This window comes from Coregonus lavaretus, assembly GCF_964263955.1.
Source record: "Coregonus lavaretus genome assembly, contig: HAP1_SCAFFOLD_1843, whole genome shotgun sequence".
Classification (NCBI taxonomy): domain Eukaryota; kingdom Metazoa; phylum Chordata; class Actinopteri; order Salmoniformes; family Salmonidae; genus Coregonus; species Coregonus lavaretus.
Genome location: NW_028164227.1, coordinates 18,344 through 39,261, shown reverse-complemented (window position 1 = coordinate 39,261; position 20,918 = coordinate 18,344). Strand labels below are relative to the sequence as shown.

The 20,918-nt window shown below is 44.0% G+C and overlaps 1 protein-coding gene across 1 annotated transcript; it reads right to left on the bottom strand.

Moving 5' to 3' along the window:
- On the bottom strand, positions 1-19,640 carry LOC311117307 (rhotekin-like). The gene is made up of 11 exons (XM_084192272.1): positions 19,441-19,640; positions 19,224-19,285; positions 13,461-13,514; positions 11,377-11,494; positions 6,861-7,085; positions 6,569-6,663; positions 5,795-5,901; positions 5,567-5,698; positions 3,303-3,468; positions 2,981-3,085; positions 1-1,138 (listed from the first exon to the last, which is right to left on the bottom strand). The coding sequence occupies exons 1-11, from the start codon at positions 19,599-19,601 to the stop codon at positions 528-530; spliced, it is 1,836 nt and encodes a 611-aa protein (XP_084048398.1). The 5' UTR covers positions 19,602-19,640; the 3' UTR covers positions 1-527.
- Positions 19,641-20,918: the final 1,278 nt, after the last annotated feature.

Here is a 20,918-nt window from a genome sequence, read left to right as displayed (position 1 = left end):
TGAGCTCTCATAAATATTGGTTGATGTGTATTAGGCCTACAATGTGTTAATGAATATAGGGGAGGTTCTGGAAACTCAGCAGAGTAAGTGATCCTGATGTTATCACAGTATCAACAAGTAGCACAGTAAATTAATGGGAGCACAGTTGCATTAAGTTGAGCTTTCAATTCATTCACTTTCTAAGCAGTTTAAAGATCTGAAACAACACATTCCTTGACTTCGAGCACAATCATGCAATAAGCAAATCAGTGTATTAGTAGTTTCAGAGGACTTTTTCTGTCAGGCTTGAATTGCTATTACAGGCGATGGTGGGTGTAGCCATTTGGATAGATCACAAGTAACACCAACAACCCTATGACCACATTCAGATACTAAACATTCCCATACACTGACAATTCACAATTATCATGTCATTAGAGTGAAGTCATTCCAGTTAATACCAAGGCTCTTTCTTCAGAGAGGAAGTGGGGGCTTCCTTCCTGTCAGTTCTTACCAGGACCTTGGGTGATCTGGGGGTCTGAGCTGGGTTATACCTGGCTCTGGAGCCAATTTCGGGGGTCCAGTTTAGCCCTCAAGTTCCTGAGACTCCGACGGGCCGAAGAGGGCCGTGAGAAAGAGGTGCCGTCTGACAACTCAGGGCTGTGGCTGCCCTCGCTGGAGCTGTTACTGGAGGTAGAGCTGGAGCAGGACAGGGTGGCCTGGGGAACGCCTTGGGCTGGGATGGGGGCAAGGGAGGAGGAGGAGGGGGGCTGACAGGAGCACTGTAACACCCCTCCATACCCCCTGCCCCTGAGGGTGCTGAGCTTGGCGTCCAGGGAGAGGGTGCGGGGACGGAAGCGTGAGGAGGGGGAGGAGAGGGAGAGGGGCTTGGCCCAGCCACTGTGGCGGGAGCAAGGGCTGGTGCTGCAGGGGCTGTCGCTGTCAGAGGTCAGGCTGGCGTCTGAGGAGAGCAGGCCGGGCCAGGGGCAACGCAGGGGGCTGTGGGGGAGGCAGTGGCGGGTGTGGGGGCGACCAGGAGACTCCTCGAACAGGGACATCCAGTGAGGAGAGGTCCCCAGCTGGCTCCTCAGCTCCAGCTCCTGCATCCGCTGCGTCAGGATGTTCGTCACCGTGTTGATGTCATCAGAGGTGTCAATAACTAGGAGGAGCGGAGGAAAGTCATTATTGTGGTTGGACAGACCATGCTAATAATGTTGAGACAGTTGAATACAGTTTAGAGAGGTTAGGCCTAGACTTGGTGGTGCTAGTTGGGGGGGGGGGGGGGGGGTCAGGTTCAACACTGCAGTGTGTGAGTGGACCCCACTGGTACTTCACCTGTCATTGTAATAGGAGGAGAGCAGAGCACGAATCTCAGCAGACACAGCATTATCCTGCAGCAAGATACCCTCACAGGATGGGGTGGTGAGGGGGGCTAGGGTCCAGGGGGAGGGGGAGGGGGCAACCCATGAGGCAGGGGGGTGAGGAAGGGTGGTGGTGGGCAGGTGTTATGTGCATTGACAGGTGAAATAAAGTTGTGATATATGATTTGGGGAATAAAATGATGTGCATAACACGGTAAAAATGAGTTAATTTAGAATGTATGAAGATTAGAATTCGATTGGAGTGTAAAATTAACAATGATGGGAATAGAATGATAACGGTGGAAAAAAGGGGGGAAATGTAATTTGAGCACAGGAACAAGGGAGAGTGACAGGGAAGAAAGATGGGACAGTGATAGCCAAAAAGGAAGGATTGAGAGACACACAAGGAGAGAGAGAGAAAGGAAGAGAGAGAGAGAGAGAGAGAGTGAGTTAGCATGTCAGAGAAAATAACACTTCCATCCATAGTACAGAGAGGTTGGTTGGTGTGCTAGTGAGGTAGCAGGCAGCGTAGAATAGAGTCTGATGGAGAGCTCATGGGTATGGACCACCACTGTTAGAACAGTCAGAAACACGTATGCTGTTAAGGGGACTATCATCCTCTGGAAATATACTGAACAAAATGTAAAGCGTTGGTCCCATGTTTCATGAGCTGAAATAAAAGATCCCAGAAATGATCCATACGTACAAAAAGGTTATTTCTCTCAAATTTTGGCCACAAATTTGTTTACGTCCCTGTTAGTGAGCATTTCTCCTTTGCCAAGATAATCCATCCACTTGACAGGTGTGGCATATCAAGAAGCTGATTAAAGAGCATGATCATTACACAGGTGCACCTTGTGCTTGGGACAATAAAAGGCCACTCTAAAATGTGCAGTTTTGTCACACAACACAATGACACAGATGTCTCAAGTTTTGAGGGAGTGTGCAATTGGCATGCTGACTGCAGGAATGTCCACCAGAGCTGTTGACAGAGAATGTAATGTTCATTTCTCTACCATAAGCCACCTCCAACGTTGTTTTAGAGAATTTGGCAGTACGTCCAACTGGTCTCACAACTGCAGACCACGTGTAACTAAACCAGCCCAGGACCTCCACATCCAGCTTCTTCACCTGCGGGATCGTCTGAGACCAGCCACCCGGACAGCTGATGAAATCGAGGAGTATTTCTGTCTGTAATAAAGCCCTTTTCTGGGGAAAAACTCATTTTGATTGGCTGGGCCTGGCTCCCCAGCCCTCCCAGGCCCACCCATGGCTGCGCCACTGCCCAGTCATGTGAAATCTATAGATTAGTGCCTAATGAATTTATTTATATTGACTGATTTCCTTATATGAACTGTAACTGAGTAAAATCGTTGAAATTGTTGCATGTTGCGTTGATATTTTTGTTCAGTATATATTTCATTGATTTTATTTGTTTTTTGTAAACCTATTAACCTATTATTAAGCTAGAATTTTTGTAACCCTAAACCTATAAACTAACTATCAAATTACTAGATTTAATAAATAAAAGTGAAAAGAAACTCAAGTGTAAGTGTCCACAACATCTTACTGAATCATATAAAAAGTATTTTGGAAAATATTAGTAACAGTTCTTGAATCAGTTTGGGTCGCTGTCTTACCCATTTCGTGGTAAAGAGAACCCTGTTTCGATGCGACCAGGGCTGGTTTCCGGGGCGATGGCAGCTCAATCTTCATCAAGTCGTCACAGCACTGCTTCCATTGGCCTGCAGGGAAGAAGGAAGTTGTCAATCATCTTCCAACATCCAATCAAGCTGAGAAAACCACTAACGACACATCAGGAGCCAATGAGCAAACGAACAAGAGCATATCAGGACCTAGAGTGTAAGGTGTGTATCATGTCTACTCAAGGGCAGGAGTTTTTCCTGAGCTCACCAATGAATGAAGAACTCAGGCCCCTAATCATGTGATCAGCCTACTTACTCATGTCATAGAACTGTTGCCAGAAGGCCTCCATCCAGCGGTGTGTTTCTTCACGACTGTCTGCCGAGAGTGTATGTGTCACCTCCTCTCCTCCATAATGGTTACTGATACAGATACTCTGGGCCTTACTGTGGAGGTCCTTCTCCGACACCCCTATTATTGTCTTCTGACATACAGGACACGCACACAGACACAATCAGCTACTGATGTTGCCATTTCACCAAATGTTTCAATATCCCCCAAAAATATACATTTAAGCATAGTCATTTATTTTCTCGTCAACTCACAGTGCGTGAATGCACTTACTGACACAAAGAGCGGTGAGTGACATATAAGTCAAGTCCACTCAAGTAACCTCAAGCATGAATCTGTCCCAGTTATCAGCTACGTCCCAATTATCTCTCATTCCTCCCAAAGTGTGCACTTGCTCACTTCCCTTCACTGATTTGAAAGGAAATGACTGGTATAAGGTGTGGGAACTGACAGTACTCCAATGTACACTGTCAAAAGTTTGGACACACCTACTCATTCAAGGGTTTTTCTTTATTTTTACTATTTTCTACATTGTAGAATAATAGTGAAGACATCAAAACTATTAAATAACACATATGGAATCATGTAGTAACCAAAAGTGTTAAACAAATCAAAATATATTTGAGATTCTTCAAATAGCCACCCTTTGCCTTGATGACAGCTTTGCACACTCTTGGCATTCTCTCAACCAGCTTCATGAGGTAGTCACCTGGAATGCATTTCAATTAACAGGTGTGCCTTCTTAAAAGTTGATTCGTGGAATTTCTTTCCTTCTTAATGCGTTTGAGCCAATCATTTGTGTTGTGACAAGGTAGGGGGGGTATACAGAAGATAGCCCTAATTGGTAAAATACAAAGTCCATATTATGGCAATAACAGCTCAAATAAGCAAAGAGAAATGACAGTCCATCATTACTTTAAGCCATGAAGGTCAGTCAATACGGAATATTTCAAGAAAGTTTCTTCAAGTGCAGTCACAAAAACCATCAGGCTCTATGATGAAACTGGCTCTCATGAGGACCGCCACAGGAAAGGAAGACCCAGAGTTACCTCTGCTGCAGAGGATAAGTTCATTAGAGTTACCAGCCTCAGAAATTGCAGCCCAAATAAATGCTTCACAGAGTTCAAGTAACAGACACATCTCAACATCAACTGTTCAGAGGAGACTGTGTGAATCAGGCCTTCATGGTCGAATTGCTGCAAAGAAAGCACTACTAAAGGACACCAATAAGAAGAAGAGACCTGCTTGGGCCAAGAAACACGAGCAATGGACATTAGAACGGTAGAAATTTGTCCTTTGGTCTGGAGTCTAAATTTGAGATTTTGGGTTCCAACCGCTGTGTCTTTGTAAGATGCGGTGTGGGTGAACGGATGATCTCCGCATGTGTAGTTCCCACCGTAAAGCATGGAGGAGGAGGTGTTATGGTGTGGGGGTGCTTTGCTGGTGACACTGTCTGTGATTTATTTAGAATTCAAGGCACACTTAACCAGCATGGCTACCACAGCATTCTGCAGCAATACGCCATCCCATCTGGTTTGGGCTTAGATGGACTATCATTTGTTTTTCAACAGGACAATTACCCAACACACCTCTAGGCTGTGTAAGGGCTATTTGACCAAGAAGGAGAGTGATGGGAGTGCTGTATCAAATGACCTGGCCTCCACAATCACCTGACCTCAACCCAATTGAGATGGTTTGGGATGAGTCGGAGGCAGAGTGAAGGTAAAGCTGCCAACAAGTGCTCAGCATATGTGGGAACTCCTTCAAGACTGTTGGAAAAGCATTCCACGTGAAGCTGGTTGAGAGAATGCCAAGAGTGTGCAAAGCTGTCATCAAGGCAAAGGGTGGGTATTTGAAAAAATATATTTGCATTTGTTTAACACTTTTTTGGTTACTACCTGATTCCATATGTGCTATTTCATAGTTTTGATGTCTTCACTATTATTCTACAATGTAGAAAATAGTAATAAATAAAGGTGTCCAAACTTTTGACTGGTACTGTATTTCCCCATCCCCACCAGTAGGTGGAGGCAGTGTCCTGTTCCTCACAGGTTTCAGCTTGATCCTGAGAGCAGCTGATTGATGCATGATTCCACAGAACTGTCGCTCACTGTCTGAAGCTGAAACCGGGCTTTGTGCTGTGGGTCAGGGGCCACCAGCTAGCATGCTTTTTTATTTCATGTTGAGAGTGTGCATATGTGGGAAAAACTTTGTTTCATCCACTGACTGACCTTGTTGATGGCAATGGTAAAAACTGGCTCTACGTTAGCCTCCATATCCTCTTGCCGGTGGTAACAGAAAAGGTTTGTCCCTTTAAGGACGCCGTAGATGTTTGTCCAATTCTGAAGGTCACCTCCCAACTGCTGTGAGAGACAGAGGCGCTAATTAGAGAGAGAGCCATGCCTTGCTATCTTCCCAAACACACACACACGCACACAGACAGACACAAACACCCTCACCTTGACCTTCAAGCAGCCGCTCATCATCTGTTGGGTCATACAGTGAGGCTGAGCAGCCAGGCGACAACACACACTGCCGTAGAGAGGCACCCAGTAGGAACAGTCGTCTACAGGGAGAGACAGAGAGGGGGATAGAGGGAGAAAGAAATTAAACTAAAAATAATAATCTACCCCCCCCCCCCCCCCCCCCCCCCCCCCCCCCCCACACACACACACAATAGCAGGGAATAAAAGTCTCACAGCTGCAGGGAGAGCCGTGAACAACAGTGGAGTGCCCATCAAACTTTCTTACAGCCGTAAGGGGCAATGAATAAAGCAGCAGCACATGTCAGGGTGTCTACTCCCTTGTACACCTCATCATTAGAGTTTTACACAGCACTGACCCCGATTTATTACTATGACCTTGACAATGACAGTCTGTCAGTCAGCTAAAATCCTTGCTGGGAGAGGGAGGGAGATGGGGAGAAAGAGAGAGAGAAAGAGATGGGAAACTAGTCATTTGCACAACTGAATGCATTCAGCCTAAATTTGTCTTCTGCATTTAACCCAACCCCTCTGAATCAGAGAGGTGTGGAGGGCTGAGAGAGAGAGAGAGAGAGAGAGAGAGAGAGAGAGAGAGAGAGAGAGAGAGAGAGAGAGAGAGAGAGAGAGAGAGAGAGAGAGAGAGAGGGAGGTACTGACACAGAGGGAGGGAGAGAAAGAACGGGAGATAGAAAGAGAAGTCTGACCCATATTTACTGCACATGGACTAACCACATCCCCACTGTGACCTACCGTTGCCTGAGATGTTGAGGTCATGCGTGCGGAAGCTGTCCTGGACGTGTGACAGTGACAGGGTGGTGTGGGCCAGGAGATGGTACTTCGGTCCCCTGTGGACAGAACACATGGCAGAGGCACTGGTGAGCTGTGGGACTGTGGGACTAAATACACACACGTCTGTGTGTCCGCCAGTGACTTTGTGTGTGTGTTTCATTGCATGCATGATTGCATATGTGTGTCTGTACGAATGATTGTACACTACATGCCTGGAAATACATATCTGTGTGTACAACATAAACCCACTCACACCACTGAGGGCAGAGGTAGCAGCAGTGTGGCTCCTCCTCCATTGCTGATAGGGCTGCAGGCTCCAGGGTCCATGGCGACGCGGAGCTTCTTCCCTGCCGAGCGGCCCAGAGAGCTGCTCAGTTTGCTGGCTAGTTTCCTGGGCGTGCTCCCTGACGAGTAGTCCTCCTCTGAACAGCAGCTGTACAGCTCCACGCGCAGCTCAAATCCTGGACTGGTCTCGCTGCTACACACGGCAAACACACATGGAGAGATACACAGTTATACATGCACACACATGGACACAGCAAAAACAACTATATACAAACACACACACAGAAAACACATACTTATACATTGTACACTCAGTGTACAAAAGATTAAGAACATCTTCCTAATATTCAGCTGCGGCCCCTTTTGCCCTCAGAACAGCCTCAATTTGTCAGGGCATGGACTCTACAAGGTGTCAAAAGAATTCCACAGGAATGCTGGCCCATGTTGACTCCAATGCTTCCCACAGTTGTGTCAAGTTGGCAGGATGTCTTTTGGGTGGTGGACCATTCTTGATACACACAGGAAACTGTTGAGCGTGAAAAACCCAGCAACATTGCAGTTCATAACACAAACCGGTGCGCCTGACACCTACTACCATACCCCGTTCAAAGGCACTTCAATATTTTGTCTTGCCCATTCACCCTCTGAATGGCACACATACACAATCCATGTCTCAATTGTCTGAAGGCTGATTTAACCTGTCTCCTCCCCTTCTACACTGATTGAAGTGGATTTAACAAGTGACATCAATAAGGGATCATAGCTTTCACCTGGATTCACCTGTCCGTCTATGTCATGGAAAGAACAAGTGTTCCTAATGTTTTGTACACTCAGTGTATACATCTTGTACATAAAACATCAAAAATGTAATTATACACATGCATAGAAATATTGATGAAACAATTGATTTTCAGGACAAACTCTTAAAATGAATGAACAAGGAAAACAAAACCTGTATGTGAATATTCTATGTAATTATATTTAATGAATCACTTACATTTTGTTCAATATGGGGAAAGATACTATATTTTCCAGAATCCATTAGTTTAACCCTCAAGTTAACCCTAAAACCTTTAAATATGCAATACGCAGAAATCACACCGCCATTTCCTGGTTGCTAAAATTCTAATAGTTTGCCTAGATTCTGTTTATGTGACAAAACAAGCAGTCATTGTGTAGAGCAGGGGTGTCAAACGTCCGGCCCGCGGGCCGGATCAGGCCCGCAAACGGGTTTAATCCGGCCCGCGAGATGATTTTGTAAAGTATAAAAATGAGCTGCAATTTTTCAATAAAATAAACGGCTGTTCCAATTGTGTCCACTGGATGGCGCAATAGCAATTGTGTTAAGCAAGCAAACTGTTTATACCGGGGCAGAGCAAGTAGGTCAAGCAAGCCAGTCCGGATGAGCTACTTTGTTTTGCCCGCGATATTTATTACGGCTTCTACTTTTAACATTATGTGCTTTGGCACCCTAATTGCCCCAATATGTCTCTGTCAAAAAAGAGAAAAGTGGACGCAGAGTGCAGAGTGTTCCAAGAAAAATTGTCATCCTTCTATTTATTCACGGAATTGAATGGGAAAGCTGTATGTTTGGTGTGTTCACAGCATGTTGCAGTGCTGAAAGAATATAACCTTCGTCGCCACTATGTGAGTCTTCATGCCGACAAATATGACAACTTTCAAGGACAGCGGAGAAGAGAGAAGGTGAATGAACTGTTGGTGGGTCTGAAGAAACAGCAGTCTGTGTTTACTCACAGCCGAGACATCAGTGACGCTGCAGTGAAAGCTAGCTACCTCATTGCTAATGAAATCGCAGTGGCTTCAAAACCATTTAGTGAGGGTGAATTTGTAAAAACATGCATGATGAAGGCAGCAGAGATTGTGTGCCCTGAAAAGCACCAGGCTTTTGCAAATATCAGCCTGACAAGAAACACAGTTGCAGACAGGATTTCCGATCTTTCAGTGGATTTGGACAGCCAGTTGAAGCAAAAAGTAAAGTCATTTATTGCGTTTTCGGTTGCAATTGATGAAAGCACGGACATTACAGATGTTGCACAACTGGCCATTTTCATCCGCGGAGTTGATGACACATTGACCGTCACCGAGGAGTTCGTGGAGTTGGTGCCGATGACAGATACAACGACAGCAGCTGATATTTTCACTGCACTCGTCGGCGCGCTGGACAGGGTCGGAGTGGACTGGTCCCGCGCTGTCAGCCTGGCTACAGATGGTGCGCCCTCAATTATCGGGAAAAAAGCAGGCGTTGTGACAAAGTTCAGAGAGAAAGTGCAATCTGCAAATGGAGGACGTGATTTTTGGACTTTTCACTGTATTTTGCACCAGGAGGCCAGAAGTCATTAAAGATGGATAACGTCATGAAGGTGGTCATCCAAACTGTTCATTTCATCCGATCCAGAAGCCTGAATCACCGTCAGTTTGACAGCCTTCTCAGAGAGAAAGACCACATCTATGGCCTGCCATACCACACTGAGGTAAGATGGTTAAGCCGAGGTGCTGTGCTGAGGCGTTTCTTTGATTTACGAGAAGAAATTGAACAGTTCATGGAAGAAAAGGGCAAACCAGTGTTAGAATTTAATTCCGCAGAATGGATGCAGGACCTTGCATTTATGGTGGATGTTACAGAGCACCTGAATAACTTGAACAAACAGCTGCAAGGGCGCAACAAAGTTGCCACGCAATATTATGACAGCATACGTTCTTTCAAGTTGAAGCTGTCATTGTGGGAGATGCAACTCGCCGGTGGTGATGCAGCTCACTTCCCCTGTCTGAAAAATGTGTGCGCGACCCAACATGTGGCAGACATGAAGCGGTTCAAAGATAAAATAACGGGACTGTTAAGGGAGTTTGAGCAACGCTTTCAGATTTTTGGTGAACTGGAGAAAGACTTCAATGTTTTTTGTTCGCCATTCACCGTGAATCCCTCTGATCTGCCCGTCAGCATCCAACTTTAAATAATAGACTTGCAGTGTGACTCGGATTTGAAGGGCAAATTTGCCGCAGCTGGCTTGGACACATTTTATCAGAATCTCTTGCCAGGTTACCCCAACTTGACAGCCCTCGCTGCAAAACTGTTGTGCATGTTTGGAACCACATATCTTTGTGAGCAAGTTCTCTGTAATGAGCATAAATAAAACAAAGCTGCGCTCAAGGCTCACGCACAAGCACTTGAATCACATCCTGAAGTTGGCTGCCACTCAGGATGTGACGCCTGATATTGATGCGCTGGTGAAAGCTAAAAGATGCCAGGTATCAGGAGTCAAATAAACTATGCAACCCCACTTAAAGTGCTGCATGAGACACCCTGATATAGTTCTGTGATCTGTGATATACTTCTGTGAATCACTGAGTCATTGTGTGTTTGTGTGTTGTTTGTCCTCAGAATTTTAAATAACTTGAGGTGTTTTATGATTAATAGTGATGTTGTGCTTTTGGACACACTGTCCTCAGGCTCCAGCTTTATGTTTATATGTTTTTATGTTGATGTGCTATTGTTTTTAATTGATTTTATTTTATTTGTATATTTAACCTATTCTTGACTCTGTGGTTCTTGCACTTGTTTGGGGAACAGGATTTCATTATTTGTATCTACATTTCTGCCTGAGAAATGACACCCTGATATAGTTCTGTGATCTGTGAAACAGTTATGTGAATCACTGAGGCATTGTGTGTTTGTGTGTTCTTTTTCTTTAGAATTTTCAAATAAACTTCAGGTGTTTTATGATTAATAGTGATGTTGTGCTTGTACTATTTTGGACACACTGTCCTTAGGCTCCAGCTTTATGTTTTATGTTGATAGTATTAAAACAAAAAAAACAATCTGAAGTTGTTGTTTTTAAGTTATATATATACACCATGATTTTACCGGTCCGGCCCACTTGGGAATAGATTTTCCTCCATGTGGCCCCTGAGCTAAAATGAGTTTGACACCCCTGGTGTAGAGAGTCATTGTACCATCTAAACCACTGTGAAATATATTTTCCATAACCCAAAATATTGTATTTTCAGTTGTTTGAAGCTAGTGTACAAAACCGAAAGTAAAAGATGCAAAAATTATGAATTTGGTCAGGTCGCCCAAAAAGTTTAACCTGTCTCCTCCCCTTCATCTACACTGATTGAAGTGGATTTCAATAAGGGATCATAGCTTTCACCTGGATTCACCTGGTCAGTCTATGTAATGGTGTTCATAATGGTTTGTACAGTCTGTGTATATGTATCAGTTACTGATACAGGATTTCAAAATATATCCATTTATCTACCTTTATGATACAATCATGACATTAAATAAACATGCCCTTATAAAGACCAAACAATACTCACTATGTGAAAGACAAGATAGCAAGGTTGTGTTTACACAGGCAGCCCAATTCTGATATTTTTCCACTATTTGGTCTTTTGACCAATCAGATTAGCTCTTTTGCCAATAATTGTGTAAACACACAAGCCAACAGGAAAATAGGACTTACAAGACGATGGTGTTGTCAAAGCAGATATCGGTGAGCGTCCGGTCCACCATCACCATGTCTGTGTCGTGAATCTCCGCTCCCACCTGGAGCAGACAGAAGACTGCACACCGATGCAGCTCTGAGAGAGGTACAGATAGAGAGAGAGAAGGGAGAGGTAGAGAGAGACAGAGGGGGGGGAGAGGTAAAGAGAGAAGGGGGGACAGAGAGAGAGCAGTGAGAGGGAGGTGTGAGAAGCAGCATGTGGAAGACATTTGACTAGATTTGACTAGATTTCCCCACTTGAGAACTCCTCTGGCACTACCTGCACCCTCTGTGGATGTTTTAAACAGACGGAGGCTACAGAGTAGATTATTGGAGAATCGTGGGTTTGGCTCTCACACTGGACAGACTGGGAGGAACAACACCAACTCTAGCAGCTGTTGGACTTGGACATCCGCACTGTGAGAGTCTGGCCTAAGTAGCTTTAAGTGGGTTCTTCACATGCAGCGTGGTGTGTGAGTGTATCATTTTACGCTAAATGTATTTGGGAGTGTGAGTGCGGGTGTGTGAGTGCGTGTGTGTGCGCGCGCGTGCATGTATCAAAAGCTGTGGTGTAAAGTACTTAAGTAAAAATACTTTAAAGTACTGCTTAGGTCATTTTTGGGTGGGTATCTGTACTTTACTTTACTATTTATATTTTTGACAACTTTTAATTCACTACATTCCTAAAGAAAATAATGTACTTTTTACTCCATACATTTTCCCTGACACCCAAAAGTACTCGTTATATTTTGAATCCTTAGCAGGACAGAAAAATTGTCAAATTCACGCACTTATTAAGAGAACACGTGGTCCCTCCTACTGCCTCTGATCTGGCAGACCCACTAAACACAAATGTATCGTTTGTAAAGGATGCTGGAGTGTGCCCCTGGCGATCCGTAAATGTTAAAAACAAGAAAATGGTGCCGTCTGCTTTGCTTAATATAAGGAATTTGAAATCATTTATACTTTTGATACTTAAGTATATTTAAAACCAAATACTTTTAGACTTTTACTCAAGTAGTATTTTACTGGGTGACTTTCACTTGAGTCATTTTCTATTAAGGTACCTTTACTTTTACTTAAGTATGACAATTGGGTACTTTTTCCACCTCTGATCAAAAGCACACAATCTGTGCTTGCCGTCTTGGGCAACCAAGACTCCTGTCCCCGGAGTTTATTAATATGCATTAGATCTATTAGGTCATGCAGATTAATTCATGCCAGTTGTCGGTGAGGGGCAGACCTCACTAAGGAGTTGGGTTTCAGCACGTTCTTTTTTTTACCATAACGTTTTGACCTTTACATGTAGCAGTCAACATAAACCATAACACAGCGGTATCAAAAGAGCACCTAGAACTACAATTACCGGATCCTAAGCAGACCCAGGCCTCTCTGCTTCAGTAGCACTGGCAAAGACAACAGAACAGAAGAGGGCTGTCTGTGCAGCAGGTTTCTAAGCCAGATCATACCAAATTACTTACTGTAGGAATGTCTGCTTGTCAGTGAGCTGCTGACTTTACCAAGGGAAAAATAGAAACATGTACATTCATTTCAACAGCCGTATAGAACTTAAGATCTACAAGTGTTTTTAAAAGAGCATGAACTGTTATGCTCACATGTTCATTGCTTTAGTTTGTATACTTAAGAGTTATTTCCCAGGGCCTGTTTCCATAAAGCATCTCAGAGTAGGAGTGCTAATCTAGGATCTGATCCCCACCTGTCCATTCAATGTTATTCATTATTATCTAAAAGGTGAAACTAATTCTAGGTCAGCCCTCCTACTCTGGGAGGCTTTACCCAAATTATATTCGATTCACATGGCTTCACTTACTCAGTCGACTCACATCACATCTCTTCACACAAACTCAGAGCGACAGATAATAGCACATGAATCATTGATGAATCTATTAACACCAGTTCTACCACACTGACATGAATCATTGATGAGTCTATTCACACCACTTCTACCACACTGAAATGAATCATTGATGAGTCTATTTATACCAGTTCTACCACACTGACATGAATCTATTCACACCAGTTCTACCACACCGACTCCTCACCTCCTTTGTTCTTGAAGTACTCCGTGTCTTTCCACATGAGAGGGATCCGCAGATCTGCAATGGCAAAGGACAGTCAGAGTGAAAGTGAAATCAGCCACAAATGTAACATATACACATGTGCGCACACTTATGTGTATGATGAATTTATGTACAGTGTATGTCTAGTCTAACTGAAACCCATGCGCTGAGCTGAACTTACTAGCTAAATGGCTTCCCAGTCAATCAATGATAAGTCACAACTTCTGTTCATCAACTCAACTACTCCCTTCGTGTGTGTGCGCGAATGCGTGTGCCCTCCAGCTGTGAGCTGACCTTAGAGCCACCTGTCCAAAACAGACCTCAGAGCCACCTGTCCTCCCACTGAGCCAGTGCAGTTCATCATAATCCTTTAATTACCTCTTTCCCCCTACTCTCACCCTCATCCTTTTATTTTGTTTTGTTTATTATGATCCCCATTAGCTTTTGCAGAAGCAGCAGCTACTCTTCTTGGGGTCCACAAAAAACATAAAACATGACAAGTAACAAAACACTGATAGACAAGGAAAGTCACACAAATTTAAAATACAACGATATCCAAACAATGCAACTAAAACATTATACAAACAATACAACAAAAAAGTATGTGTGTGTTAGAGTGTGTGTGTGTGTGTGTGTGTTAGTGTGTGTGTTAGTGTGTGTGTGTGTGTTAGAGTGTGTATGTGTTAGAGTGTGTGTGTGTGTTAGAGTGTGTGTGTGTGTGTTAGTGTGTGTGTTAGAGTGTGTGTGTGTGTGTTAGAGTGTGTGTGTGTGTTAGAATGTGTGTGTGTTAGTGTGTGTGTGTGTGTGTGTTAGTGTGTGTGTGTGTGTGGTAGAGTGTGTATGTGTTAGTGTGTGTGTGTGTGTGTTAGTGTGTGTGTGTGTGTGGTAGAGTGTGTATGTGTTAGAGTGTGTGTGTGTGTGTTAGTGTGTGTGTGTGTGGTAGTGTGTGTGTGTGTTAGAGTGTGTGTGTGTGTGGTAGAGTGTGTATGTGTTAGAGTGTGTGTGTGTGTGTTAGTGTGTGTGTGTGTGTGGTAGTGTGTGTGTGTGTTAGAGTGTGTGTGTGTGTTAGAGTGTGTGTGTGTTAGAGTGTGTGTGTGTGTGTTAGAGTGTGTGTGTGTGTGTGTTAGTATGTGTGGTAGTGTGTGTGTGTTAGAGTGTGTGTGTGTGTTAGAGTGTGTGTGTGTTAGAGTGTGTGTGTGTGTTAGAGTGTGTGTGTGTGTTAGAGTGTGTGTGTGCGCGTGTGTCCCCTCACCGTCCCCGCCGTTCCATTAGTTGTTTTTTTATCCGTTTTTTTAAAGGTAATTTTGCTGTTTGCTTGAGTAATTGGAGATTGAAGGGAGTTCCATGCAATCATGGCTCTGTATAAAACTGTGCGTTGCCGTCAATTCGTTTTGGACTTGGGGTCTGAACAGACCCCTGGTAGCATGTCTTGTGGGGTATGTATGGGTGTCTGAGCTGAATGTTATTTGATTATGCAGACAATCTGGAAGTTTTCACAGTAATATTCCTCATAAAAACTAGAAGAGAAGCAGTTAATCTCTCGTCATCCGTCAACCAGGAAAGGCTGGCATGCATGTTGTTGATGTTAGTTCTGTATGTGCAGTTAAAAGGCAAGACGTGCTGCTCTGTTTTGAGCCAGCTGCAGCTTTGCTAGGTCTTTGTTTGCAGCACATGACCATATTAACGGACAGTAATCAAGATGGGACAAGACCAAAGCCTGAACAACTAGTACAGTTGACATTTCCCCTCACCATCTTCACAACAACTTTGTTAATATGTCTTGCCCATGATAATTGACCATCCAATGTTATACCTAGGAGTTTGGCTTCATCAACTTGCACAATGGTCACACCCTTTATGTTCAAATCCAGTTGAAGTTTAGGTCTTAGAGAATGAGTATGGTTATATGCAAACAATACTGAAATTATTGTGGATAGTCAGATTAATATAATAGTTTGATTAAAATGCTTACATGCTTTGGAAGAAGAATGATTTCCCTAATAATCCTGTTTACATGGACACATCTGAAATCCGACTACCTGATGGCACTCTGATAAATGTAGAAAATCGCCAATCAAAATAAACGTTCTACCACATGTTATTTTTGGGAAGCAAATTTGATTCTGAGTTCGGATATATAAAGTTTGTATGTGAAAACAACTTCTAAGACGCATACATTCAGTGGTCCCGACTCACTTCACTCGCGCTAAAGAGGGAGATTTGCGCTACCGGTGCTAGCACATGCGCAGATCAAATACACCACTGGAACGCCGATTAAGGTGTTTACATGTCCTAATAATTCTTAAGATTGCCCAGCAAACCAGGTGTTTTAATCAGCATATGCTTATTTCGATTTTTATATGACTTTTCCATAATCTGTTTAATATCGAATTATTACTGTGCATGTAAACATACTCAATGTTATGAACCAAACAATGTTTTTAGTTTTAGATGTATTTAAGACCCGTTTATTATTAAATCACCCATTCTGATACTGACTGTAACTCCTTGTTTAGAATTTCAGTGAGCTCACTGGCTTTGGGTGCTGACATGTAGTGTGTGGAATCAGCCGTATATATAGTAATTCTAGCTTTGTGTAAAAATAGAGAAGATTAACGGCCCAAGGCAACTGCCCTGAGGGACACCGCACTGTACATATCTGATATTAGAGAAGCTTCCATTGAAGAATATTCTCTGGGTTCTATTGGATAAATAACTCTCCAACCATGTGATGGCAGGTGATGTAAAGCCACAGCAAGTTAGTTTTTTCAATAACAATTTATGATCAATAACATCAAAGGCTGCACTGAAATCTAACAATACAGCTCCAACTTATTATCCATTTCCATTAACCAATCATCAGTCATCTGAGTCAGTGCAGTACAAGTTGAGTGCCCTTATCTATATGCATGCTGAAAGTCAGTAGTTAACTTGTTCTCTGAAAAATAGCATTGTATTTGCTAAATGACGAAAATGTAGATGTAAATGTAAACACAATCCTCTCCATCAGTTTGCTAAGAATAGGCAGCAAACTGATTAGGCGGCTGTTAGAGCCAGCAAAGGGTGCTTTACTATTTTTAGGCAGTGGGATTACTTTAGCTTCCTTCCACGCCTGTGGACACACACACTCCTTTAGGCTTTGGTTAAAGATATAGCAAATAGGGGTGACAATACGGCTCAGTTGGTAGAGCATGGTGCTTGCAAAGCCAATATTGTGGGTTCGATTCCCGGGACCATACATACATTTCTTCTTTTAAATGTATGCACGCATTACTAAGTTGCTTTGGATAAAAGCATCTGCTAAATGGCATATATTATATAACACAGTCTGCTACCATTCTCAATAGTTTACCATCAAGGTTGTCTATACCTGGTGGCTTATCATTATTGATGGATAACAACAGCAATCCTTCTTTCATTATTATAACTTTTATAAAAAAATATGATGGTTCACTGTGTTTTCTTTTCACGTCTGAGTTTTTCCACTTTAGTAGTGAAATAGTCATTGAAATGATTGGCAATATCGAAAGCTTTTGTTATAAATTATCCATCAACTTCAATGAACGATGGAGATGAATTGGGTTTTCTGCACATGATATCATTGAAAGTACTCCAAAGTATTTTTCCATTGTGTTTTATGTAATTTATCTTTGTTTAATATAATTTATTTCTCTTTTTAAGTTTAATCACAATATCAGCTGAGCAGCCGGACTTGTTCGCCACCTCCTTTGCATCATTTCTTTAAACCATAAAATGTTTCAATCCTCACCCCTCATTCTCTCCCCCTCCACCCCTAAAGTCATCCTCACCCCCTAAACCATTCTTCCCTCATTATACCCCCACCCTCACCCTTTTAAATACACCCCTTTCCATAACCCACATACAGTGGGGGGAAAAAGTATTTAGTCAGCCACCAATTGTGCAAGTTCTCCCACTTAAAAAGATGAGAGAGGCCTGTAATTTTCATCATAGGTACATGTCAACTATGACAGACAAAATGAGAAAATAAAATCCAGAAAATCACATTGTAGGATTTTTTATGAATTTATTTGCAAATTATGGTGGAAAATAAGTATTTGGTCAATAACAAAAGTTTCTCAATACTTTGTTATATACCCTTTGTTGGCAATGACACAGGTCAAACGTTTTCTGTAAGTCTTCACAAGGTTTTCACACACTGTTGCTGGTATTTTGGCCCATTCCTCCATGCAGATCTCCTCTAGAGCAGTGATGTTTTGGGGCTGTCACTGGGCAACACGGACTTTCAACTCCCTCCAAAGATTTTCTATGGGGTTGAGATCTGGAGACTGGCTAGGCCACTCCAGGACCTTGAAATGCTTCTTACGAAGCCACTCCTTCGTTGCCTGGGCGGTGTGTTTGGGATCATTGTCATGCTGAAAGACCCAGCCACGTTTCATCTTCAATGCCCTTGCTGATGGAAGGAGGTTTTCACTCACAATCTCACGATACATGGCCCCATTCATTCTTTCCTTTACACGGATCAGTCGTCCTGGTCCCTTTGCAGAAAAACAGCCCCAAAGCATGATGTTTCCACCCCCATGCTTCACAGTAGGTATCGTGTTCTTTGGATGCAACTCAGCATTCTTTGCCCTCCAAACACGACGAGTTGAGTTTTTACCAAAAAGTTATATTTTGGTTTCATCTGACCATATGACATTCTCCCAATCCTCTTCTGGATCATCCAAATGCACTCTAGCAAACTTCAGATGGGCCTGGACATGTACTGGCTTAAGCAGGGGAACACGTCTGGCACTGCAGGATTTGAGTCCCTGGCGGCGTAGTGTGTTACTGATGGTAGGCTTTGTTACTTTGGTCCCAGCTCTCTGCAGGTCATTCACTAGGTCCCCCCATGTGGTTCTGGGATTTTTGCTCACCGTTCTTGTGATCATTTTGACCCCACGGGGTGAGATCTTGCGTGGAGCCCCAGATCGAGGGAGATTATCAGTGGTCTTGTATGTCTTCCATTTCCTAATAATTGCTCCCACAGTTGATTTCTTCAAACCAAGCTGCTTACCTATTGCAGATTCAGTCTTCCCAGCCTGGTGCAGGTCTACAATTTTGTTTGTGGTGTCCTTTGACAGCTCTTTGGTCTTGGCCATAGTGGAGTTTGGAGTGTGACTGTTTGAGGTTGTGGACAGGTGTCTTTAATACTGATAACAAGTTCAAACAGGTGCCATTAATACAGGTAACGAGTGGAGGACAGAGGAGCCTCTTAAAGAAGAAGTTACAGGTCTGTGAGAGCCAGAAATCTTGCTTGTTTGTAGGTGACCAAATACTTATTTTCCACCATAATTTGCAAATTAATTAATTAAAAATCCTACAATGTGATTTTCTGGATTTTTTTCTCTCAATTTGTCTGTCATAGTTGACGTGTACCTATGATGAAAATTACAGGCCTCTCTCATCTTTTTAAGTGGGAGAACTTGCACAATTGGTGGCTGACTAAATACATTTTTTCCCCACTGTACCCTCACCCCTCCCTAGTGTGGGGTCCTCAGTGGGGGGTGGCTATGAGACCCAGAGACGATCTCGCTCATCATCATGACCCCGCCCCCCCCTCAGCATGACAGACAGCATCAGCATAGCATAATAGGAGATGAGGAGGCAGGGTGTCAGGACCTGGGGCTGATGAAGTGGACTACATGAAGCTCTGCTATTGGGTAGACATGCATCTCTCCTTTATATAGGCACACACAAATACACACACACACTACTGGGGCCTACCTGAGATGGCCACCTTTCCCTTACAGGGTAGTCTGTCGTCCGTGGGCCCTGCGTCAGATGACCTGGTAGAGACAGAAAGAAGGGGATGTCAACAACGGAAATTCTAATTGTAAACCCTGCCCACTCAGACCACATTAAGCCCTTCACCCTATGGGGATAGCTCCATTTATGCACCTCTAAGTTCCTACCCCGCCCCCTTGCCCATTTGCCCTCTGACCTTAGTGCGACCCTCTGCATGACCTGGGCCTCCTTCATCCTCTGCAGCTCCGACATGTAGGCCATGATGCGGGTGTTGCAGGTGAGCAGGCTCTTGGAGGCCTCCAGGGCCTGGTCTCTCTGGGAGCAGGCAGCCAGCAGCTTACAGGCTCCATCACGCATCCGGATCTCATGGTCTATTTTCTTCTGTATGTCACTGTCCTGCAGGCAGAGAGAGAGGGAGGGAGAGATGGGTTAGGACATTTTACTGACTGGAACAGGGTTGATCTTTGAGTGTGGAGCGAGACAGTAAGAAGAGGATAAGAGTGACAGCTCAGTTCAAATGTAAGACAATGACTGAGTAAGAGCGTTTGCGTTTATGGGTTATGTCTGTGTGTATGAGAGAGAGAGAGAGAGAGAGAGAGAGAGAGGGCAAACGTGTGTGTGTGTGTCACGTGGGCACATTTGTGGGGTGTGTCCCTGAAAGCGTTCTGGTGTCTCTGTGCGGTGAGGCGTGGGTCGGTCGGGGCACAGGGTTAAGGCAGGCAGAAGCTGTAAATAAATATGCCCTTCTGCCTCCCCTCCGGCATGCAGACACCAAGATGCTGAATCATTTAACGTACACACACACACACACACACACACACACACACACACACACACACACACACACTCTTTGGGACCGGCTCGACCAGAGGGAGGGTGTAGAGAGTGGAACTGTCAAAACAGCGGACCCCTGATTCCCATGATGAGATCCTAGACATTAACACACAGACACCCTCCCTGCTCCCATCACAATTTTGGAAAATACAAATGTGAAGGTGATGTGGATTATCTAGGACAAGACATGGGTTTATGGGTGATCAGGAAGGGGTGATCAGGAAGGAGCAAGATGGAGAGGTTACACAAGATAGTTTAACAGAGAGCCTAAATCACTGCTACATACTTCATACTGCCAGCAGAATGCCAACACAGAGAGATGAAGACAAAGAGAGAGAGAGAGAGATGCAGAGAGAGAGAGAGAGACACACAGAGAGAGAGAGAGAGACGCAGAGAGAGAAACGCAGAGAGAGAGAGACGCAGAGAGAGAGAGACGCAGACAGAGAAACGCAGAGAGAGAGACGCAGAGAGAGAGAGACGCAGAGAGAGAGAGACGCAGAGACGCAGAGAGAGAGAGACGCAGAGAGAGAGAGAGAGAGACGCAGAGAGAAACGCAGAGAGAGAGAGAGAGAGAGACGCAGAGAGAGAAACGCAGAGAGAGAGAGAGAGAGAGAGAGACGCAGAGAGAGAAACGCAGAGAGAGAGAGACGCAGAGAGAGAGAGAGAGAGAGAGAGAGAGAGAGAGAGAGAGAGACGCAGAGAGAGAGAGAGACGCAGAGAGAAACGCAGAGAGAGAGACGCAGAGAGAGAGACGCAGAGAGAGAAACGCAGAGAGAGAGAGACGCAGAGAGAGAGACGCAGAGAGAGAGAGAGACGCAGAAAGAGAGAGAGACGCAGAGA

Excerpts from the sequence above, each read along its gene's own strand:
- LOC311117307 (XM_084192272.1), bottom strand. The coding sequence starts at position 19,601 with ATGCGTGATGGAGCCTGTAAGCTGCTGGCTGCCTGCTCCCAGAGAGAC. Across the intron at positions 13,515-19,223 it reads GGGAAAGGTGGCCATCTCAG|ATCTGCGGATCCCTCTCATG; the intron begins GTAGGCCCCAGT and ends TTGCCATTGCAG. Across the intron at positions 5,902-6,568 it reads CCTCAACATCTCAGGCAACG|ACGACTGTTCCTACTGGGTG; the intron begins GTAGGTCACAGT and ends CTCTCCCTGTAG.